General features: G+C 34.0%; 1 protein-coding gene across 6 annotated transcripts in view; it reads left to right on the forward strand.

Moving 5' to 3' along the window:
* The window catches only part of LOC125066577 (kinesin-like protein KIF13B), a 128,256-nt gene that overhangs the window by 79,667 nt on the left and 22,255 nt on the right, over positions 1 to 26,334 (forward strand). For all 6 annotated transcript variants that reach the window (XM_047674712.1, XM_047674726.1, XM_047674741.1 and 3 more), the window contains exons 4-8: positions 5,770 to 5,897; positions 6,740 to 6,889; positions 24,796 to 25,043; positions 25,183 to 25,330; positions 25,470 to 25,649. In XM_047674712.1, coding sequence (XP_047530668.1) covers positions 5,770 to 5,897; positions 6,740 to 6,889; positions 24,796 to 25,043; positions 25,183 to 25,330; positions 25,470 to 25,649 — 854 coding nt within the window. The remainder of the gene's footprint in view (positions 1 to 5,769; positions 5,898 to 6,739; positions 6,890 to 24,795; positions 25,044 to 25,182; positions 25,331 to 25,469; positions 25,650 to 26,334) is intronic.

A 26,334-nucleotide genomic window follows, 5' to 3' on the forward strand; every position in this document is an offset into this window, starting at 1 on the left:
TTTTAAAGTTCTTGTATCTTTAAGATGAGTTAATAGCTTGTGTTTATAATTTACACTAATTACGAATATTTGTTTACATTTACAATTTATTTTTATTAAAAAAAGTAAAATATTGTTGGCAAACCAAATATGAGTTGTGCCAACGAAATTAGCGTTTAAATATGTAAGTAGACACAACAAAAATCAGTGAGCGTGAATAATTTGTAATTTGTTTTGAGTCCATATTGACTCTAGTAACTCATTATTATTTCGTAGACGATGCTGGAAAGTGCTACGGCGGTAATGCTACGTTGTTTTGTTTGAAAGCTAACTTTAATATATACATACATACATAAGTAGTTTAATGCATAAAATATATTAAAACCATCGTTCGTATGGCTGTTAAACTGATACAAGTTTACCGATTTATTCTTTGAAGACAAACCTTTTCTTTTTTTTAATGTTTGAAAATTGAGCGGAGTTCTAAAAGTGTCTTAATGAATTTGTTAGCCTTAGCATTCGTTTATTAAAATGTGTTTAAATCATATTTTGTTGTAGAAAGATGTAAATTTAGTGACATGTTACAACTATGTTGTGTATATTCATGATTTATTTTTGCTTCATCTGAAATGAAATAAAAAAGATCAAAAAATATATTAGTAGATATGTTATGTTTAGGCTAATATAAAACAGTATTTATAAATAATAATACATATGTATAGTAAGAGCTTATTGTTATAATTTTTGATTTTGATAAAGATTGTTTGCATTTTTAAAATATATAGAAATATAGCGCGCTTTTCGAAAACAGTACTAAATGTTAATCCTTAGAAAGGTGGCAAACAAAGACTATCTAGAAAATGGTTTGGATTCAGCGCGAAATTAATGGTCTGTTTTTAGTAGACGAATACTTAATTTAATTCAGCGAAATCTCTCGTAATATTAAAAAAATAAAGAACTATGCTAATCGTAGTCTGCCTAGTTCAATTAATATTCTACCGAACGGGTCTGCATTCTTTGGTATTTAGTATAAAAGTTGAGTGGGCTAGCTTCATAGTAATAACCTGATGCAACTCGTAAAGTCCTGTGTGTTGTATCTCTTCTTTGGCCTTTTCTGTCCATTGCCATCTATAAGGCGAAGTGTACACTTACCATCAAATGGTATGTTTACGTTTTTTTTTTTAATAAATACTTTTAGCTATTTTGTTTTAAATATACGTACCACCGTTGACTTGGTTCTATGCTTGTTTTGTAAAAGTAAAGAGTCTATAGATTGTAAGTACCTACAAGTAAAGCACCCATCGTCGCGAAACGAGAACAAAGCGTGTTGAAAGCAGGTGGCGCGTCCGGGTGACCTAAAATGCAGGTGCCAGCTTATGTCACTTATGTAGCGGGAGGTTTAAGGGGGAGATGAGGCGGTAGCGGAAAATATATTTTTTTAACTTTCCATTGAAATAAATTGTTTTTACTTAATTCATTCGCGGATTAGGAGTTATTTAACATAATATTATATTTTTAGGGGTAATAATGTACCTATATCAACTAACGATGTAATAAAGATAAAATTGTAAGTGCCCTTAGACAAATAAAAAAAGATTGATGAATTAGTTTAATATCGTATGATTCATTCGAGGAGCTCGTTAAGCCAATATATTATTGGATTTTGAGAACAAATATTGCTTGTTACGCTACCTCTTTTAAATTGTCGTGTTAACTGAATTTCAACTACCTAGTGTTTGCATTCGTTAATTGTCGAGGGGCCGTACTCAACTTCTGTATAAAAGATATTTTTGTAACAAAAAACACTTGAACAGTGGAACTGTTAACGGTTTCAATGCTTTGGTCAATATTGTTTCGTAGCATGAATATTCGTACGTGGAACCCGCAAAGGTTTGTTTTGTTTTTTAAGATTTTCTCTCATGTTTTTATTAGGCTTCAAATTTAATTGAATATTTATAAAATAATGTAATTCAGCTATATGACAATAAATTAACCAACTTTACAGAAGATGCACGCCGAAAACAATTTGGTTGTAATGTAAATATTACGAACGTATTTTACTTAAAAAAATACGTTATTGAGAACATACGTAGTACGTTAGTACTTAGTGCGGAGTTACTGTAATGTTTGTTTACCGTCGAATTATCTTGGTGAGCTTAAAAGGCTACCCATTGATTACAAACAGCAAATACGACATAATCCTAACTTCCTAACGGATATTATAAATGCGGAAGTGAAAAAAATTTCATACACATTATCAGTGAACGATTACATTAGTCTCACCGCATTATATTTTCAGTATTTCTCGACGTTTTTGACATAGTTTGCAATAGAGCATATAACGACTTGTATACGCAGCACGGACCGATTGCCATAACGTAATTTGTCATTTCCATGTGAATTAATACTTAGTCGTATGCAAATGACAAGTTGTTATTGGGTTATAATACGCTCGACTGACCGTGACGTTCCGCGTCCGAATATGCTACTCGATGCGAATATCGAATGTGCCTTGCTGGAATCCATACATCTTTGAAGCTTAAGATACAGGAAAAATAACGATATAACGATGGTTAGTGTTACTAAAGCTATGCGGCATCTTTTATGGTTTATTTTATATCTGGTTGGGATTAAATACACCTCGACACCCTTTGACCATGACCGAGTATGTTGTCAAATATTGATACTTGAGAAGAAGATTTTTCTGTAATTCTTTACTGTAACTAGCCAGTACATTTTACCGCTGTATATCAATTTATAAACTGTTCATACGATTATAAATACATTGGTACAAATTTGACTACAAATAATATTTCTACAAATATATTCAAAGACATTGCTACCCAAGCCCATCATTAGCAAGTTTTGTATGAGAAATTCAAAGCAAATGTAGTCGTATTACCCTTATTGAAAAGTAATCAATTTTGCTTTATATAATTCATATTTTTCTTTTACATTATATAATATCACTTCGTACAGCCGACTATCGTAACTGAGCAATCGTTTCTTACAGAATTCTATGAAATAGTCGGTAGTAACCCTATATCCATTCAATACGTAAGTTCATAGTAACTATGACAATTCAGTTGCAAACAATAGAGAAGCAAGAGAAACTAGAACCAGTGTCTCGACATAGCCGACAGTGATAGTGATATCTTACAACAATGCTTTGATGATGAATCCTCGTCGAGCTGGCCGACTGCCAGTGTCGTTCGGTATCTCCACCGCAACTTGGAAACACACTGCATTTTTAAACTTAAGTACCTTTTTGGATATCTTAAGAAAGAGTCTGAAGTAAAGAGGCCGCTGTCTTTACGTATTTTATTTTTTATTCGATACGTCATTGGATGTTATCGTTCAAAAATGTAGTAAAAATGCCAAGAGAAAAATTTAGATGAAAATTATCTTATAAATCAAAATAACTAAAAGAAATGTTAATTTATGTAAACATATTAGTTGTTTACGTTCATGCTTGGTTCCTATCTTTAACGAATCGTTATTGTGCATCAGTAACCGATCGTTTTTGACTTACGAATAGCGAGCCGATAAAGTAGTCCCTATATATGCAATTTCGAAAATTAAAGGGTGGTTTTGAATTCGTTTAGCAGGCAATACTATCATCCGTAAGTAAAACGAATCGTTTCTTGAGTAACCGGATTTGAAACATATAAGGAAGTTAAAATTGCTTGAAGATTAATGAAACATTAGTGTATTAAATATGATGCCATTTAAAAGGCTTACTTAATTCCAAACGGTTATAGTTATAAGTCTATTGTGCGCGTAGATAAGTCGCGTTTCTAAGGCACAGAAGAATTATGGCTTGTTTCTTAACGCCATCGTTACACGTCAACGCTCTTTGCTCTTGATTTATGAAATAAAACTCGCTACCAGTAACATGGGTCCGCATGAAAGCAATACTTACATTGGTTCTATTTACAAAATAGTAAGCACACACACTGACACTTAGAATAAAAACATCGTAACTTTAAATTGTTTACAAAAAATAAATGCTATTTTTAATATTATGTAAAATTGTAACGTTGATTGCGATATTTCATTTTAAAAATTGCTTATTCATTTTATTGTACATATTCATTTTTATAATTGGAGTTTGTTTCTATTGTTACGTCAACGAGCTATCGTAACAAACGTAGCAGTTGAATCATTGGATTTCGCAGTGTTCATATCTCGTTTTTCTCGTTTTATGCTCTTTTAATATTTTCCGTTCTCATATATTTAGTGTCTGCATATAGCAGGTGTTTTCATCAACGTTAATTGAAGAGCAAAATGTATGGGCGGTTGGTGCGGCTCTAAACTATGTTCGTACTAAGCACTTTTCTTAATGTGCCTCGCTACTCTCGTCTCGAGTTCCACGAGAGCCTTAGCGTAGGATTAAGCTTGTTATACTTGACTAACTACGCCGCGTGCGAGAAACTCATAACGTACGCTGAAATAGTTAGTTTTAATTAGACGTTGAACATTGCTAATTATCCATAATGGCACGATAGATAACCAATGGACAAAGTAATTACACATTCATGTTTATTTTTTTATGAAGGTATTGTTTTGTATAGGTGGAAATCATAGACCAATATGTATGAGAAATATTCCATAGTTTTTGTGAATATATTGTGACGCATGCTATTAAAGTTGCGCCTTTGTGTTGTGTAATGTTGCTATCAATTCGAAATTTGAAATCACTCGTCCCAATTCGCCATCTGTACATCCACAAACGGAATATTAGATGCATACGTTTGAGAGACACGGCCGGTATAAACGGTGGGATGATGACCGGGATCGCGTCGTTTCTTTAATGTATAAAAGATGACGAGAGCGTTGAGCGTAGATGGGTTATTTATACAGAATGAATGTTGCTCTTCAAGTGTAGATAACTTTAGTCAGGACTTACATTAATTATACATTTATATTAAATCAAAAATTACAGTTGATATGAATTACATATTCCGATTTCGATACTAAGTTTTACTCCTTTGATTACCCGATACATTATATCTGAAAAAAAAAAAATTATATCGATATAATGGTGTTATTTTTGGCTGATTTGGGCCCCGGCGGCCGTTCTCAAGGGAGATAAAACAGCTGCGGTGTGATTTTATGGCACAGTAATTCGAATTCAAGAACTCGGAATCTGCAGCCTTATAAACTAGCCATTTAATTAGACTAACGGGGCCGTTAATGATAGTCTAAGCTATAATATGCTGAATAATACGTTATTCTCACGAAATATTTACTACACTCATCAGATATTCTACCGCCAAATAACAGTACACTGTATTGTTGTGTTCCGGTTAGAAGGGTGAGTGAGCCAGTGTAATCACAGGCACAAGGGACATAACATCTTAGTTCCCAAGTGTTGGTGGCGCATAGGTGATGTAAGGAATGGTTAATATTTCTTAAAGCACCTTTGTCTATGGGCGGTGGTGACCACTTACCATCAGGTGGCCCATATGCTCGTCCGCCAAACAATGCCATAAAAAAAAAACACAGTCGTATTAATTTTATAGTGACACGCCTGAACTCATTACCTTCAAATTAATAAGTAGAACAAGATATCATCCTTATGAACAGCTTATAGCCTTTGCTTAACAAAATACACAGCACTGTCATCAATCAATGCGAATCCTGCGAACATTACTGAATAAAATATTTATATGTAATTGAATTATATTCAACATTTCTTTTTACACTTAACCTTTTGTACATATATATTTTTTATTTATAAATGTTAACATAATGTTAATTAAACTTATGGTACCTTAATTTTTCTAGGTTCTGGAAAATCATACACGATGATGGGCGCACCCGGACCCAACGAAGGCGGTATCATACCTCGTCTCTGTGACGCGTTGTTTGAAAGAATCGCGCGCCAGCAGTCGCCCCCTGCCCTCACATACAAGGTAAAAATACATCGAACATGGTAACTGTAAGTAATAGCTCGAAAGTGTGGCTAAAGGTAAAGACTCTTGGTGTTTAGTAAGGGTGCAGAATTAGTCCATGGTTTGAAGATGTAAGTAGATTTAACTTGTACAAGTGCAGGTTGTACGTGAATAAATTAATAGTTACAAACGCTACGTTAGTTAATAAACGCTCTAAAAAGGAGTAAACTTTGAAATAAAGCAAATTTATTATTTTATAATTTGATATGATACTAGCGGTCGCCCGCGGCTTTGCCCGCGTAGATAACGGTTCATAATCAGTCTTCTAATATCCCTACTGCTGAGGCACGGTCACAATTGAAGAATTATATATTTAATATTGCAACCGGCGCTTGGATCTATTGTGATAAACCTCAAATTCGTGATCACAACACCTCAGCCAGACCAACATCAGCCACGAATCTGATGAGGTTCTTAGGGTCGGAGGCCATTATGCCCTCTAAGGACCGGAGTGGCCGTTCTAGGTGTTTGGAGTGCCTCTTAAACACAACCGGGCAATCGAGCATGTGGATGTTATAGTTATTATACTCTTTTTCAGCTAGCATGGGTTCGGTGACAGCTGTCAACCACGATATAAAAACTCATTGAAAAATCTTTCAGTTTGGCTTTATTTTTATGAAATGTTGAAAAAATTCTACGGATTATTACCTGATGAGTAATGATATATTTTCGGAAAGACTAACGATAGAACGTTTCAGATGTATTTTTAAATAACAGAACCTTTATAGTAACAACTTCGATTATATACTTACTCTTTAAATCTATTAATAAGAGTAAATTTCATATTATATTTTTCTCTTTAGGTGGAGGTTTCATATATGGAGATTTACAATGAACGTGTGCACGACCTCCTCGATCCTGAGACGACGCGGCGTTCTCTGCGCGTGCGCGAACATGTGGTTTTGGGACCCTACGTCGATGGATTATCACAACTCGCCGTTACGTCATTCCAGGTCAGTAGATCATCTCAATGCATCGGGAACTAATTATAATTTAGGTCAATATTAGATCTGTCTGTACTAGGACTTGGACTAAACGTATATCAATTAAGTAGTTAGATTAGAATAATAGTGCTCCCATTTTGAATGCATTTGCCTCCTCTTTTTCTATTATAATGCTTTACATCATCAGCAAATTCACAAAATTAATTCGGATTATTGAAGAGTGGTCTCAAACTAACAATGGACTAACCATTAATAGCTAAATTCGTATAAAGATAGTATTATCGTATAATAGGTGTTGCGCAAACGCAACTCCTACGCTACATATAATTTGAAAGCTCTGAAGAAATTGCGTAGGAGTCATGTCAGAGCCGCGTTTATCTTAGTACGCCGTCTATAGAACGAAGTGGACGGATGAAATAGTTTTCATAATTGTCGTTATAAATATTGGTTTTTTAAATTTTGAGTACTACGAGTTAAATAAAAAAAAAGCGAGAGGAGTCGTGGTATATCTGGTTGGGCGAAATTAGTTTCACTATCTATTACGTAGTCAATAACAGATAAAAAAAATGAATTAACAATAACAAAACTGTTATTAAAATCCCGTGTTAGTAAAATTAATATTAAAATAAACCGTATATAGAAAAAGACTTAGAGAAAGAGAAAGAGAGAGGCAGATCGCATGGCCCCTCTAGCATAACGTTTTTTCCTTACGTGATGATTTTTGCCAGTAAACTCCACTGTAAGCCGCGTAAAATAACTTCGTTCCAAAAAGAAAAGAAAAATATCTTAGCGACAAAAATAGATGACAACGATCTGTTTAAGGGAATTTAAGCCAAATTTAATTTGAAGCTTATTTTTAAGGCACGAATTTGGTCTTTTTATTTGAATAATATCCCGAGAGGAGTGGATGCTAAATAAATATTGTTTGAAAGCATCAAAAATTGTTCCGCCGTAGATGAAATCGTCGTTTTCTCTCAGATTGGCCGTTCCGACAGCTTCATTACGGTTAGTTGAAGCTCGAGGGCTTAACGGTATCCATTATTTCTCTCGAATCGCTTTGAACATCCTTCAGGCCAGCAGTTTTACTTTGAAAATGTTTAATTTTGCTTCGAGCCCGCTCAAACCGACTCATCAGATTCGGTTTGTGATATCGTATTCGTTGTTATTTTTAATTAAATTGAATCTGATAATACCCTTTCATTCAACCGCTCTTGATTTACATGGAAATGGTTTTATCGCGTCCAAACTTACGGGGCGATGGTTCTTTTATCGTTACAATTTATCAATTGTAATTTATTTCTTTATAAGCTAATATTTATAAAATTCAAAAACGTTTTATGTTGATTTATAGTGTACATTACAATAATAGTAGTCAATAAATATTATAGAAAAAGCAAACATTTTTTGAAAATCCAAAAGGACACCCATAACGCCCATTGAGTAGAATGTATAAATATAAAATATATTTAGATACATTAGTTTTTGGTTGTTTAATTATAATTATACGACACTGAGTAAGATAGTTATTCCCAATAATAACATACAATGACGAATGAATGAAGCGAATAATTGATTTAACAGTGTTTTCGGTTTTTACGTGTTTGGCCTATTTTCTTGTTAATTATATGATATATCTGTAATGAGAAAACAATTTGTGAATATATATTGTATATATATTTGCTGTAGTACTGATCAACGATCACTGTCTTCAAAATATCTTATAACATTCCACCTAGCTTTTTACATCAATACAGCAACTAACAACGCCAGTTACGAGTATGATGTATTACAATGCTGTCAACCTAAATTATGAAGTAAAATATTTATACTAACAAATCAATACATTAACTTTCAAGATCACATTACATTGCAAAGTTTATATAAATAGTAAAAAAATATTGACTTCTTCGAAAACAATCTGATAATTTACCTTAAACCATTTATTTTTGCTACTCATACACATACATTACAACGATAGTACACAAGAAAATAATTAAATTCAAGAAAAACAATTAAATATACATTAAAATATTTAACAATTCAATATAATAAAACAGTGTAGGTAGCAAGGGGTTTATCTCAGTATATGCTGTGCTAATGCACAACACTGATTTTCAGATGGCCCCTGACTATTGAGTGAACATAAACAAATACACGCGCACACGAAAATTAAAATAAATGAAATTAAAGTATAAGAAAACAAAAACTAAACAACACTTTTTCTTAAGAAAAAAGAAAAAAAAACCACATTAAACTGTATTTGACAAGAAGAAACCATCATAGGAACTTAGGAACTCACCCGAAAAAAAAAGAAATGACAAATTAATATGATAAATACTAAGACTAAGAGGTAGCACCACGGTAATCACAGCACAAAAGTATAATAATAAAAGCAGTTGCCGAGATGAAGCGAAATTTGTTTCGATCGTAACGCACTCTACATTGCTTCAGATCGTAAGTCAAATGTAAACATGATAAGCGGTTTTGATTCGATTTGACTGGCAACGACAATAAAATATTCAATATATATGTATAAAATATAGAATGGATTAAAATAGACTCCTTGAAACGAGGTTTATCTGAAAAAAAAAAAACCATTTAAATCTTTCTTTTATATTAAGAAAAAAGCAGCTGCGGGCTATGTCTAAGTAAACAAGCGGTTCGAACCCGTATTTGTGTAAGGCAACCATTTCAATTTTACTCTCACGAACCGGCGTATTTTCTTGCGAAATTAAAATATCAATTGATAACTTTGCTCGTTTTGTTTTCTTGGTGACTTATGTCTGTCTACGCAGAAGCAAAGTACTCTCACATCAACGTTTTGAGTTATTCTTACATCATAAACTCCGTAAGGGAAGGGAACTCATCTGCCACAGCATTATTGAATGATTACTTTACGTAGTACGAATGATACTTGTACGACTATAGGTAGTTGAAACACAATATGTATATACTTGTTTGTAAATATTAAGTTCTTTTTGTTTATTGCACTTTGAACTTTGGATTTTGAGTTACGTCAATGTGAGTGGTTTGATATAATCCTCGCCTTATCGCCTCTGCTTAACATTTTTCCATCCAATTAATTGATAATTAAAAAATAAATTGAGATTTAATTGGGTTCTGCAGTTAAAATCCTTGGCAGTATTCCAAGTGATCCTAATTTATCCATTATTTTGATTTTTAGATGTTTAATAAAATATTTATTTTTATGTATAACCAAAAACTAAGTCTTAACTTTATGAACACAAACACATACATACATATACCAATAGACACACTATCCTAAAACTCAGCTTGAAAGCGAGTATACTTTTAATTATCTTATTATATCAACTTTTACGTGCGACGATTGACGACAGGGTCAGCTAGTATGCCAATATTCTATACACCAAAATTTATTTCTAACAAAGACTTTATTATTTTGTTGAGTTTATTTATACATCAAGTTAATTCTTTGTTTTATTGCTCATTATTTTAAACTGTCCTTGTATTTGTGAGTGACAACTCCGCCTCGTTTCTTCCTTTGCATTTTGTTTAATTGGGCATATCAGACGCTTTGTATTCTCCTATTCCCGGATGGCTCGTCTCAAGACGTACTCTTGTTTAAATTTTACTTTAGCTGTCTTTATTTCATTTTGACCGACTCGAAAAGAGAGGCTTTCTGTATTTATTTTCGAGTTTATCTTAAAAGTACCGTAGACATTTTTATGAAGGCTTTTGAAATTTGAAAGACGTTGATATCATTAACAGTATTTTTAATTATGATTAAATAATCAATGGTATATTCCAATCGAAGAAGGAATAAAGATAAACAAATATTTGATACACGTAAGCCACGCGATTTGCTAATAGGTCCGCTATAATGTACACTTTTAAGAGTTATTATATATATCAAACATTCCAAACAATTTCACTAAACTACTTATATATATATATTTATAGTTTCCACGTTTACCATTTTTAGGTCAAATCCATATGTACGCGCGAGAGAAAAGTGGACTGTATTTTTGGTATAAAAGGGTGTTACCTCAAAACTCTGGGCTCGGTGAAGACACGTTCTTCTTGGGAGCGCTCCCTTGGTCTTCATACACTCGAAGAACACAGCCAAAGGGATGGGTGATATTATAGGAGAAGGATAAGTCCGTTACACAAGCTAATTTCAAAAGCGCGGCGCACTCACATAACACACGTTACCGCGGCTCACACCAGAAGGGAAGAGAAAAGAAGTACGTCATACGTCAAAATCATTCCATAGACAAAACATAGACGTTTCAACGTACGCATACACCTAAATACGCTACATACCGCCCGCCTTAGAGTCACTCACTCTAATATAAACACTCGGACGGCTTCTACACTACACTATAACTAAACTATACTATTATTGATTAAAATACAAAAATATATTATTCACTGTCCGGGAGCGGACACACTTTAACAACTGCACGCTTGCAAACACCTTGTGCAGTGCGCACAGAAACCACTCGAACCACACCATCCTTGCCGGGATGCGTATTCTCAATAACACCGAGACGCCATTGCAAGGGTGGTAAATTGTCCTCTTTGAGGACCACTAATGAGCCTATCTTAACATTGTTCCGTGACTCTGTCCACTTGGACCTTTTTTGTAACGTATGGAGATACTCTTGACTCCATCGTTGCCAATAATGCTGCACGATATTACTTAGAAGTTGCCATCGAGTCAAACGATTTAATTTTTCATTTGTTACGTTTGGTTCAGGTATAGCTACAAGCGGGTGACCTATTAAAAAATGACCAGGTGTTAACGCTTGTGGGTCACTAGGGTCAGAACTTAACGGACAAATTGGACGAGAGTTCAACACGGCCTCTATTTGACTTACGATAGTATAGAATTCCTCATATGTAAGCGTCTGCTGACCTATCACGCGCTTCAGGTGATGTTTGAAACTACGTACTTGTATCTCCCACATACCACCCATATGTGGTGAATATGGTGGATTAAAATGAAAATTAATATTTTGTTTTAGGCATTCCTTCGAAACTTTGTCTTTAAAATCACTAGAATTATGTAAGACACAATATTCACACAACATTTTACTCGCTTTCACAAAGGTTCGACCACAATCACAGTACACATCCGTACACACACCTCGACGGCTACAAAATCGTTTTAAAGCAGCAATAAAGGCTTCAGCTGTTAATTCTGACACTAACTCTAAGTGGATTGCACGAGTCACCATACACACAAACAAACACACATAGGCCTTATAAAGTTTGGCATTTCTATGAATTCCTAGTTTTATCATAAAAGGCCCACAATAATCAATACCAACACGTAAAAAAGCACGACACCTATCCACTCGAAAAGAAGGCAAATCGCCCATAAGCGGTTGCACAGCTTTCGACTTATTCCTAAAACAAGTAATACACTGAAATACTCTTTGTCGAACAATACTACGAGCTGACAGTATCCAATACTTCTGTTGCAATAAATATTGTAATGTTTGTACACCAACATGTAAATAGATTTTATGGTAATAATCAATAATTAATTTTGTAAGATGATTTCTTTTAGGTAAGATAATTTGATTTTTTATATCATTATTCAACGAAGAATTAGACAACCGCCCGCCAACACGCAGTATGCCAGACCTATCTATAAAGGGTTTTAGCCTTTGTATACCAGTTGCACACGGTCTATTTTTTGATAAACAATTAAACACATCGCTAAACTCATTTCTTTGAACTAACTTAATCAAATTAAATAACGCTAAATTGTACTCCGACCCTGTAATATAATTACACTTAGTTTTTTCAACATTTAAACAATTAACTTTAAACCGATAACACCACGCCGTAACACACACTAGCTTAGAAAGATCTGAGTACTTATGTAGCAAATCAAAATCAATGTCATTCACACAAACAAAAGCTTTAATAACACGCCTTTCACTATTTATAATATTAACTTCACTATCCCCTATGTCATTAGTCATAGACACAGGCCACTGATCCCGTGACAAACGTAACCAAGGAGGCCCTTGCCACCAAAGGTTGTATGAAAGTAACTCTGAGGGTAACATTCCCCGCGAAGCACCGTCCGCGGGGTTATGAACCGAAGCAATATGAAACCAATTTTCAGGACTAACATTACACTGACACTCACTGGCTCGATTAGCCACAAAAGTTTTATATTGATGAGATGAACTCTTTATCCAGGACAAAGCGATAGTAGAATCGGTCCACGCAAAAACTCTATCGATTTTTATTCTATCTTCGAACACGTTCATAACATATTTTATCAAACGAGATAGAATTACTGTAGCACACAACTCCAACCGTGGTATACTAATCCTTTTAAGAGGTGCAACACGAGATTTCGACATAAGTAAATACGTCTCACTGCGTCCATTAGCAGCAGTAACCCGAAAGTAGACAACAGCAGCGTAACCACGCTCAGAACTATCTGAGAACCCATGAAGCTCAATCGAAGCTGCAGTCGTCGATACAAATCGATTTATTCTCACACTCGACAAGACTGAAAACTCCTTAGTATATTGTAACCACACCCTTTTAAGATCAACTGGTAAAGGTTCATCCCACGATAAACCACGCACCCACAATTGTTGCATCACACACTTAGCAAACAATGTGACTGGGCTTAACCACCCTAAGGGATCGTAACACTTAGCAATTTGAGATAACACTGCTCGTTTGGTACACTCACACGAATCGAGTCTAACATTATAGTGGAACACATCACTTTGTGGATTCCATTGCACACCCAACACCTTGATGACACTTTCATCTTCTGCTGCAATAAAATTCACACTAAGTTCCTTATCACATTCAGGAATATTAATCAACACAGAAGGATTGTTACTTGCCCACTTGCGAAGTTCGAAACACCCACGAGAACATAAAGCTATGAGTTCATCCTTTAATTTTAGTGCAGACTTCAAATCTGCTGCTCCGCTCACGATGTCATCGACAAAGATATCGTTAACAAGAACCTTAGCAGCATTTGGATAATTGTGCCCTTCATCAGAGGCCAGCTGTTGCAAGGTCCGTATTGCGAGATACGGAGAAGAAGAGAGGCCATACGTGACCGTTCGAAGTCTATATTCACGAACCGAATCAAATGATGAATCTCGCCACAAAATTCGCTGATAGTCCCTATCATCTTCGCTTACCAATATTCCTCGAAACATTTGTTTTATGTCCGCTACAAAAACTATCTCATGTAACCTAAACCTCAAAAGAATAGTTTCAATATCCTTCTGAAGCTTAGGCCCCACCAACAAACATTCATTAAGCGACACGCCATTACCCGACTTCGCAGAACCATCGAAGACAACACGTAGTTTAGTCGTTGAACTAGACTCTTTTATAACACAATGATGTGGAATGTAGTTAGGCCTATAACGAACATCCAAATTATTTTTAACCAATTCCATGTGACCCGAATCCAAATAATCCTTCATAAAATCACTATATGCCTTTTTCAATAATTCATTTTTGTTTAACCTTCCTTCCAAAGCTAATAAACGCCGCAAAGCGATATCCCGCGAATTACCTAAGTCCGGTCGATCAGTTTTAAAAGGCAGTCTAATTCTATATCTCCCATTCTTTTCACGAGTATGAGTTGAAACAAAATGATCTTCACAGCGCCTCTCCTCCAGACTTAAAAAAGAACCAACAATTGGTTCGGATTCAATCTCCCAGAACCTTTTCAAAATTGAATCTAGGTTTTCATCAGATATAAAATTAGACATAGATACCTTCTGCAGGTTCTTTAGATTTTTATTTCTCACCTCTCCCATAACCAACCAACCAAACACACTGTTGATAGCATAGGGACCCCCACACGCACCTACGACACGACCGTCTCTTATGATAGAGGGAAACACCTCAGCGCCCAACAAAATATCAACCTTAGATGGAATATTAAATTTTGAATCGGCAAGCTTTAATGGTTTTAAATGATCCCACTGTTCAATAGGAACATAAACATTAGGTATTAAGTTCGTAATTTTATTTAACACTAAACATGACACAATTTGGGAATTATCATCACTATTCTCAGGTAGTATCTCACACGACACGACACCATTCGCCTTACACACATTAGACATACTGAGACCACACACTGGCACACACACCTGCCGAATCGGTAAGCCTAATCGACGAATGAAACTAGAGGTTACGAACGACGACTGTGAACCGGGATCCAACAACACGCGAGCCATCTCGCAGGAGCCGTCACGTCGCCTCACTCGAACCACGGCAGTGGACAACAAAACTGTTCCCGAGCTCGCACACACAGAGCCTTTAAGGGACACTACAGCCTGTTCTCCGCTGGCATTCACACACTCGCCAGACACTCGCCGCACACCACTTTCGTTTTCACGAACACGAGAACACTCTTTCTCATTCACACTATCTTGCTTAAAGTGCAAGAGTTTATTATGTGACATTACACACTTGTCACATTTAAAGTTTGATTTACACTCAGAGGCAACATGATTACCTGATAAACACAAAAAACACAATTTATTTCGCTTTACCACTTTCGATCTATTATACGAAGACAGATGTAAAAACTTAGAACATTTATACAACTCATGATTAGAATAACACATTACACACTTATTATTATTTTTAAATCCGGTTGTAAAAGAAGAAACATACTTATTCCCGCTAGCACTCTTAACACTCAACACCCTACGCATCGAACCTTGACTCGACGCTTCACAAGCACGTATTTGCTTATCTAAAAAATCTAGAAGTTGAACATATGTCGGATATTCGCGATCATTTTCTAAGGACAATTCAAAGCGACGTCTCGACTCACTATCTAATTTTTTTAACACTAAGTGAAGCAACAAAAAACTCCATTCACCGGTAGGAAAACCTAAAGCCTTCAATGCACTTAAATTTTCTACCAAATTATTTCTTAAACGTTTCATACCTTCGACGTCTATGTCACTACGCAACGAAGTTAAATTCAACAATTCATCCATGTATTTATTTGCGATACGACGTTTATCGGAGTATCTTTCTACAAGGGAATTCCAGGCTACAGAAAAATTATCGGATGTTAATGATAAACATTTAATTAAATTGTATGCTTCACCTTTTAAACTTCCACGTAAATATTGAAACTTTTGTATGTCCGATAAACTATTATTACCGATTATGGTAGAATTGAAGAAATCAAAATAACTACACCATTCTGAATACTCACCGGAAAACGTTAACAACGGCAGCTTAGGTAACCTAACACTTGTATTCGGAACACTACACTTTCCACAATCAGATTTACGCTCAGAATTATTATCACTATCACTACGCTCAATAATTGACTTACGCTTTAAGAATTTATTATATTTCGCACGAATATCGATCACTTTGTCCATAAAATTATCACGGATTTCCTCCTGTTCGGATTCTACAAATAATTTTTGAGATATTAAAGTTGATTCGATTTTAGTCTGTGTTTCTTCAAACTGAGAACGAATTAAGTCTAAATCACCATAACTCGCGTCGAACTCATCAACTAAATCCGAACTTTCGTAATGCAACATACGGTCTAATTGCTTAACAAGAAATTTTCTATGAAATAATAATTGATTTAAATCCATATTTAACACAATACAATTATTATTTTACAAAACACGAGACTAGCTAAGGAATAAGATTTATATTCAATTCAAACTAAAAAACAAGTTGTCCTAAGTAAAGAAACACAATTATTATGACACTAAATAATATAATACTAAACTTTTTAACTCGACAGCGTTATAACACGACGCGTCCGGTCTATATTGTGCGGTTGCGCATCGACCGACAATATCACAAAATATGAAGGTACTTCGAAAAATAATCGACTAAATTATTTTTATGTAAAATTACACTTTTCTACAATGCAAATAATACGCAATTAATATAAATTACGTAATGTTGTAAAGCGAAATAAAAAATTAACACTATTTTAAATTACACATTAGCTCCTAACGAAAGTATTATCCGTTTCTCCATGGAATGATTTTGAAGTATTAACACGCGATTTAAAACACACAAAATCGCCGATTTACACTAAATTTTAAATCTCAAATTTGGCTACGAAGGACCAAAATGTACGCGCGAGAGAAAAGTGGACTGTATTTTTGGTATAAAAGGGTGTTACCTCAAAACTCTGGGCTCGGTGAAGACACGTTCTTCTTGGGAGCGCTCCCTTGGTCTTCATACACTCGAAGAACACAGCCAAAGGGATGGGTGATATTATAGGAGAAGGATAAGTCCGTTACACAAGCTAATTTCAAAAGCGCGGCGCACTCACATAACACACGTTACCGCGGCTCACACCAGAAGGGAAGAGAAAAGAAGTACGTCATACGTCAAAATCATTCCATAGACAAAACATAGACGTTTCAACGTACGCATACACCTAAATACGCTACACCATAATTAATATCTTCTTACGCTCTCGACCAATGATAACGCTTCAATTTGATGTTAAATGTTTTTTATTTTGTGCTCTTGAGGTCGGAAAATACTCCATATTAACTCTTACCAACTGTAGATTAGGACAAGAAATGAGTAGTGAGTTATGTCATAAAACTTTGTTTTTCGAGCCCACGAGAGTAAAAAGTAGAGAGCATAATAGGATATCTATGCATTTTGCGCTGAATTGCGGTCGCTATTGTAATATTAAATCGACTGCATCATCAATGTAATATTAAACACCACCCGATGTGGTTGTTATAATTTGCAATGCAATGCAATGCTCATATTGTTTTCTATCGACGCATTTATTTTAAATTGACGCGTTGCCGCCCGTGACTTTGTTGCTATAAATATGTATTTTTTAAACATTAGGTATTTAGGTATATTACGTATAAAAAAATAGGTTAAAATATTGTATCCATTTTGTCATAATTTAGAGTAGAAACAATAGTTCCCAAGTTCTGAAATAGTATCTCTTGGTTGTATCTTTACTCAATTTGTATCAACAAGTCAAATGTAAGTTTTATGCGTTTCAAAATTATAAGTAGTATTTAAACTGACCAACTGACGCATATATACAGTTTATCGTATTCTCAGAAGGACAGATTTTAGAAGATAATTGTTAATATATAAAATGATCAGATATTATTATCCATAAACAACATGTGACCGCTATTCTTTCATCAATATTGCAATATATAATATATATTATAAATAATCGACTTATACATGACGTGGAAATTTGAAAAATATACCTATATCTTTTTAATTTATATAGCATCATATCCATATATGTTTATTGTATAAAACTAAATGTTTATGAATGTTTGATATTTTACTACGGTAGATATTTAACACCGGTTCTTTCGGTTCTTCGTTCGATTCGACGATTATATTGCTAGCAAATTTCCATGACTCTTCGAATCTAGAGCAGTTTTTATAACAAAAAAAAAACTGTTGAATTGAATTGAATATATCAAGCTAACAGATGTTCGTTATGTAATAAACTATCGGGTAAAATTGGTTTAGAGGCGATACATTTGCCTCGTGAGATATGCTGGGTATAAGAGATCGGGAATATCACTACGTATGTACACTAAAACTCCATAATCACAGTCTTCTTAAGCCAAAGAATCACCAGATACCTCAAAATAAGATTTGTCATTATATCTTTCAAAACATCGAACATTCAGACAAAAGCGATTATTGTGAATTATTACCCAGAGAGAGAGTGAGAGAGATTGTTCAGCATTATGGCATCGGACCTACCGACCGACAAATATTTATATATTCATGTTACCGATAGCTTGTTTCTGTCTAGTTATTTCCCAGGTAGGTCTCCCCGCTAAAAAAACTTCATTTAAAAATAAAATGTTATTACCCCAAGTGCCGAAGTGTTAGAGATTTACTCTCTCCTGTATTTAACGAGTCTTTTTGAGTTAAGAGCAACGAGCTGTTAAATTTGTTTATTGAGGTGCTTTTATGTAACGAAATGAATTATGTTTCGTAGACTAGTCTACGTAAGCAAAACACAACGTCTCTAAAGAAAAGTAATCAGACATTAGTCATGTTTACCGTTAGGAGATCACATGAATGTGATCTTCTAACGTCTGTCTGTTTCCTGGTATTTTCTTTCATTGCTTATTATATATACAATTGTAGAAAATAAAATACATGTGTCAGAAATAAGATGTTAAACCATTTAAAATAAAAAGTTCGGTTGTATGTGTCGGAGACTCGCTGGTAGCGAGACGTGCTCTAAAATGCATGTCTGTTTCAAATAATTCATCTGTTTTGTGTCGAAGCAATACTGAATTTATAAAGAACCCTACCATCAACCTTTAAACCTTCTACACACAATGGTTTGGGGCACTTATAAAAACCTATCCATAAATTTGATAGAAGACAAGAGAAAGAATAACAAAAACCTGATATCGCCGTCGAGCGACTCTGTCACACACATATAAATTTTGAGTTCGTTTTATTTTGATAGTGGAAACGTATAAAATATACAAATACGAATGTTTTACAAGTCGTGCTTGATGTGTTTAATCACTGACAAATCGAATAAACGATTCCACAGGGACGGGTACGAACACCGAATTGCTACCATTAACGATGCCGTTCGCAGAAAACAGGTAATATCGGCTGAAGGGTAACATAAATACCGAATTGTAATGGTAACCAACATAAACAATAGCGAATGAAACGTTTGGTCCAAGAATTAATTACGGCAAAGCTGGAAATTGTTTTAACGCTTTCACTATAGTTCTCGAAAATAGTGTGTTTTCCTCCTACAGTTAGATGACCTTTAGCCTTTTCGTACAGATTTATAGTCTGAAAACACGTTTTTCACGTAAAAATTCTCAACAAGAATGAACCAACGAGATCAAAAATATTGTATACTATAGTAATAATATCAGTTTTTATGTTATAATAACTAGGTCCGTTGTGGAGCTACGTAATCGTAACCGAAACTATCGGATATCTGAAATAAAAATCTATCCGTAGCGAAAAAAAATATATGTATTATAATTTTGATTTTTGCATTTTATTTTATACTTAGAGTATTTTACAGCTATTAGTTTTTTTGTGATGATTTCTACTACTATGTATACCAAATAAAGTCAAATTAATATCTTGTCATTTTGCTTTAACAACTTCTAAATAATCTAATATCCGTAATCGTAACTATCCGAAACAATTGGATAATCCGAAATAATTTCGTATTAGTAACCGCACCTAAAAATGGTAATATATACATATTCGATAAAAATTCAGCATATTCCTTAATTGCTAAGTTTTACTTTAATCGGTACACTTTAACTCGTTTTTTCGTGCCGTCAAATTACCAGTCCGTTTGTTTATTCGTCTATCGTTATTCATTTTCAACAATTCTATACATGATACTGTGAACACTAAAGCCTCTTTTAAATTTAATGTTAAACATTCTAGCTATACTATGAAAATATTTATTTACGGATTTTTAAAAAAAGTACATTTATATCTTTATAATTTATGTCAAACAAGTCTGTATCTGTGAATCGTGTTTAAAGTTTTGTTTATATTTAAAGATTTGCAGGAAGTTTCTTATAAATTAATAATTAGCTCTTATTTATTATTTAATAGAGTTTACGAGACTTCTATTTTTGATTAATGAAAAAAAAATTATTATGTCCTCTTTTTAAACTTGTCCGTTTTTATTTCATAGGTAATGGACCGGTAAATGGCCTACCTGATGGTAATGGTATTAATCATTACTAATGGTTCCGTCCCTTGTGTCTTTAGTTACACTGACTTATTCATCTTGCATAGAGCCCTAACAACAATTGACTTGTTTTTTTTTTATAATTAAGCCGTTTACATATCCAAGTTGGACAAATGAACAAATTGAACATAGCCGAGTAGATATACTATTTTTTCTAATTACTTTTGACCTAGTTCAGTTTTTGTATTAATGAAAAAAAAATAACAATTATTATTTCATTATGGTCATTTTTTTTTTATTATAAACACTAAAAAACAGATAGTTTACTTTGATTGATAAAAGAATAATTCAATGAAAGCATGATTTTTTTTTCTTTGTTATTACCTTTAAATGATGTGCAAGTTAGTAAAGGACAAAATAAATTCCTTTTTAGAAAGACGCATAATACTTTACTGATCTTGTATAAATTTCTAATCTTTCATTTTCTGATAAGTCTTTGTGTAAACACAATGGCCAGACAAACTCAGGGAAAGTGTTTCTCGATCAACCATCGATTACACGGTGAATAGACGGTGGCCCTGTGAACCGCTCGTCAGTACTAACGACCCTGACCTCGTTTCCTTATTAAACTAGTACAAATTTAACAAGCGATTTTAAGGATCCAACTCACGCTAGCTTCCATTTTGGATACATATTCAACATTTGGTTGTAAATATTGTATATATTATTTTCTGGTTAGTGCACTGGTCATAACTGGCTGTTACTCTGACGATCGTGGATCGGAATCTATTCATGAAAAATACTGTAGTATCTGCTGTCCATAAATCATGCGAGGTTATACCTCTGACCTAACACGAGTGTTTATTTGTATTAATAATTATTTTTATTTAATAGTATAAAACAAAGTCGCTTACCGCAGTCTGTCAGATCTTTAAAATTTTGATGCGGTTTTTTTTAATAGATAGATCGATTCAAGAGGAAGGTTTATATTGTCTAATGACTGAAAAACTGTGAAGGTTGTATGACATTCTGTAGTATATTTAGTATCAGCATTGCACCCGTGCGAAGCCGGGGCGGATCGCTAGTTATTTATAGCTTGTCTTATGTATGTATATGTAATACATATGTTGTATCATAAGAATTTATGTTGACATAAATTAAAAGATTAAGATACGTTGTATACGTATGTTTATAGTAATTATATAAAAATGTTAGTCGGTGTACCAATTAGGAAATTCATATTTAATCTTGGTATCGATGATACACCGTGTCTGAGCTAATTTGAAGTCAATATAAAGTGAATTAGAAGCGTATTGTAAATTTAAAAAAGAAAAAAACCTTTTTTCCTGTAGCCTTGATCCGTGTAGAATTTGGCTATATAGCGCTGCCTCGGAAGAACTTAATCTTATTAAAAAGTATATATTCGATATTGCATTATCACACAACCTGAAGAAATTGTATAATCATGATCCTCCTACCCTATCTTACATATTCTCCCATCTACCTCTACCTCCTGACCTCCCAACCACCTTCCCATCTATCACACGCCATATTAAACTGTGCAGACAGTACAATTCTCTTAGCTTTTTGTATGAATAGAATATATTATTGACGATGAAATTACGTAATACTCGCGTTACTTTGACAGAGCCGAGTTGGCCCAGTGGTTAGAATCGTAGCCGAAGATTGCAGGCTCAATCTCGAACACACCACTGAATTTTTAAATAAGTACTCGATTTATTTCTTAATCCCGTGTTTCGGTCTCTAGTCTAAACTCCTTAGTCGTGTTGCTGAACGTACTCCGGTCGTGTCAGAATTCCATCCCATTAGACATGACAGGTAAAAATAGAGAGTGCCCCCGCAGCAAGAACTGCCCAGTGCTGGGCCCAACACTGGACAACACTGGACAGAATGGAACCGCCGTAGCAGAAATCGTACAGGACTATAGTGAAACCCAATAATATAATTACTAGAGAAAATCAAAGCAATTTACTTCGATTTGCCTTAATTGAAAAATACAGAACACGAATAAATAATAAATAAAATGAATAATCAAACCGCCGCGCATAATCACAATGTTTGTCTTGTTCTTGTCTCGTCTCAGAGAACATTGTATTCCAAACTAGAAAAATGAGATAAGGATAACTACAGTTGTCATCTTGATACAATCGTGATTTATGTTTCGACTTGATATTAAACCGCGAGTTGGGGAAGCGTACTTTGAGGATATTGGATTGGTACACATTAAAATGTAATTGGTTTATTTTACACGTGTATCAAATTCATATGTAACTCGTACGTTCCGTGTGTTTGGAGTAAATACTATATTTTTTTATGATAAATGTATGTACGTAATATGTTGAGTATAAATATTTTAAAAAGTTTTGATTTAAATTGTTTTTTTGTGAAAGATAGTAATTTACCAGATTATTTTTAATGATATTCTCAGTCATGAGATTCTACAGTTGATGTTTTATAATGTGAGACATACTCGTTATATATTGCTTTGTATTCAACGACTACTGAAATTAATATTCTACTTAACTCGTAAATGTTTTTAACGTTATGGCAAAATTATATTAAGTTTATGAAAATTATATATAATTATATTATTGTACTAATAACTGGGCAGTTTCGCCAATGATATAATGGCGTCTGCATTCGTATGAATTTTATAGAAACAAGTACTATTACTTTTAATTTACTTAAAATAATTACGACATGTATTCCCCGTTTCTATATATTGAAGTGTTATAATACTGCTCAACCCTATAAATCATTTGTATTTCATTACTAAATGAGTCGATTGAAGCTTCTATGATTTACTACTAGCATCAGTGCCATCGTTGTTCGTGACGTAACTTTTAAAAAGATTTATTCTCATCAATATAGCGAGTGTTTAAATTAAGGGTTTTTTGTTTGTCATATATTATTAGATATAACGAATATTTTATGAAAAGCCTTAAAGTATTTTAATGAAATGATATTACCTATATTGATATATTTAAAAAAGTTATATTTAATACATTTTATGTCTTTCGACTTTTTTTTTTAAGATTACTTCGATAAACCAAAAGTGTTTTAAGAAAGAATGCTTATGTTACAAGTACGTACTTATTCTGAGTACTTAAATGTTATTGGGGAATAATAAATAGAACTTGGTCTTGCTTTACGTCACGTTTTTCACCCTCCTAAAGAGGTTGTATTATAGGTGTATAATCTTAGCGAACCTTGTTTATATAATTGAATTTCACTACAGAACTTGGCCTTAGTTTTAGTCTCTAAAGGTAAATCTAGGTTGGACTTTATAGATCATTAAGTCAACGAAGTTGGAGAACATGGTTGAATTTCTAGTGAATTCACCTTCAAAGTTACAAACATGAATATAAATCAATAGATTTGATTCCATCTGTTCATTTAAACTGGTCGTAAAGATTCCGTATTGTTTTCTCACTCTGTTAAAATGTTGTTCCATTTACAATATTTGTAAACTTTTGCTTATATTTCGTTATTTAAAATAATATCAAGGCGTCAACACTTTCTTCTCTCTTCTCCTCTTCTCAATAGCCGAGTAAAACAGCTTATTTATATAATTTAGTTTATGATAAATACAATTACTCGTTGTTGTTTTAATATTGATCATGAAATGTGGAAGATATTAATATACAAGTTGTTTGTTCTTTTAAAAATGTCACGTCCAAATATATAATGTAAATCTCTCTACTCGTCACGAATTGGCAGAAGTAAATCGCGTTAATTTGTTTCGTTTCTGTGCCGTCTGCGAGAATAAGGGCAATTGAGATACATAATAAATACAAAAGTAACAGGCTTTACAATTAGATTAAAACGTTATTTGACTTATACAATTAAAACATTTGTAACAAGTTTCAATTGGAAAATAATTCGATTTTCTATGAGTTTGCTTTTTGTCGTTGTTCTTGAAACAATAATAATAAAATTTCATTAGACATCTGAACACGTAAATCTAAGTTAAGGATTCACGAGAAAACATCTCCGGTGTTTACTTAAGTGATTACTTTTAGTTTAATATTCCATTATTGTGCTTTGTACCTTGAGTGTGCGGAGGAGTGAAGATAAAAAAATTGCATTATTATGCTTACGAATTTGAACTTATTATTATATCGAAATATTTCCTCTATATAATAGTCTTTAAAAATTAATCTACACATCTAATATAATTTTAATATTTTTATAGGATATTGACAACCTGATGACAGAAGGTAACAAGTCGCGGACAGTCGCTGCTACTAATATGAATAGCGAGTCATCACGATCACATGCTGTCTTCAGCGTGGTGTTAACACAAACTCTCTGTGACGCCGCCACTGGGGTTACAGGGGAGAAAGTGGCAAGGCTCTCCTTAGTCGACTTGGCAGGATCAGAGAGGGCAGTAAAGACTGGCGCGGTAGGGGATCGGTTGAAAGAAGGGTCTAATATCAACAAGTAAGAAAAAGTTAATAGTTTTTTTTTATAGTGGTAGTAAATACTTTTATAGCAATATGTGAAGGTGATTGAATATTTCATTAAATTAATTTATCAAAGTAGTGAAGAAACGTGCGTTTCAAAAAGTCATTGTTCACAGGTCGCTAACGACATTGGGTCTCGTCATATCAAAACTGGCAGATCAGTCTTCAGGCAAGAATAACAAGGACAAGTTCGTGCCCTACAGAGACTCGGTGCTCACGTGGCTCTTGAAAGACAACCTTGGAGGAAACAGTAAAACTGTTATGGTAATGGTCCATGTCATTATTTTGGAATTATTCTCTTATGAAAAACCCCATTATCTAAGTTACCATTTAAGTATTGCAAATTAATTTCTAAACATTTTGCTTATACTAGTAATAATATTGTCTGTAAATAATCTAATAGGTAGCTACAGTATCACCAGCGGCAGATAACTACGAAGAGACATTATCCACGTTAAGATACGCCGACCGAGCCAAACGTATCGTCAACCACGCCGTCGTCAACGAAGATCCCAATGCGAGGATCATTCGAGAACTTCGCCAGGAAGTCGAAGCGCTCAAGGAGATGCTCAAGCATGCAACGGTTAGTAGTTTAACCCGTATTATATAGACACATTTTACCTAAATTGAACTAGTAGTAGATCTATGAAAAAATTACAAAAATCTTTAATTAATTTAGATTCGTTCCCTAAGGAGAATTTTTGCAGTTTGTTCTCTAATGCAGGCTGGATTCTTATGTGGTAGAAATTATTTCGAAATATGCAAGTTTTCCCACGATTTATTCCTTTACCGCATAACACGAGATGTTTTATTATTAACGTATAAGCTATGCATGTTAATTATTTCCCTGTCCGATGAGTCCTGTGTCCCTTGGTTATTGTTAAGCAATTATGTGTGCTATTTGGAATGGGAAGTTGTTAAAAAACAGTGGTGGTTGTGCGGGATTTAACGCGCGTTATGCGGTTAGGATCCATGTATTCTACCCGATTTAAACATTTAGTATTTTTATAGTCTAATCAAGAGTATTTTGTTTTTAACATTATTTTCTCTACCCGGTCAGGCAGTCAATGATTATTATTAAACAGAACGCGTGCATCTTAACCGATGATTTCGGGTTCAAACCCAGGCAGGCACCACTGAAATTTCATGTCCTTAATTTGTGTTTATAATTCATCTCGTGCTCGGCGGTGAAGGAAAACATCGTGAGGAAACCTGCATGTGTCTTATTTCAACGAAATTCTGCCACATGTGCCACATGTGCCACATTC

The sequence above is a fragment of the Vanessa atalanta genome, chromosome 1 (assembly GCF_905147765.1).
Source record: "Vanessa atalanta chromosome 1, ilVanAtal1.2, whole genome shotgun sequence".
NCBI lineage: Eukaryota > Metazoa > Arthropoda > Insecta > Lepidoptera > Nymphalidae > Vanessa > Vanessa atalanta.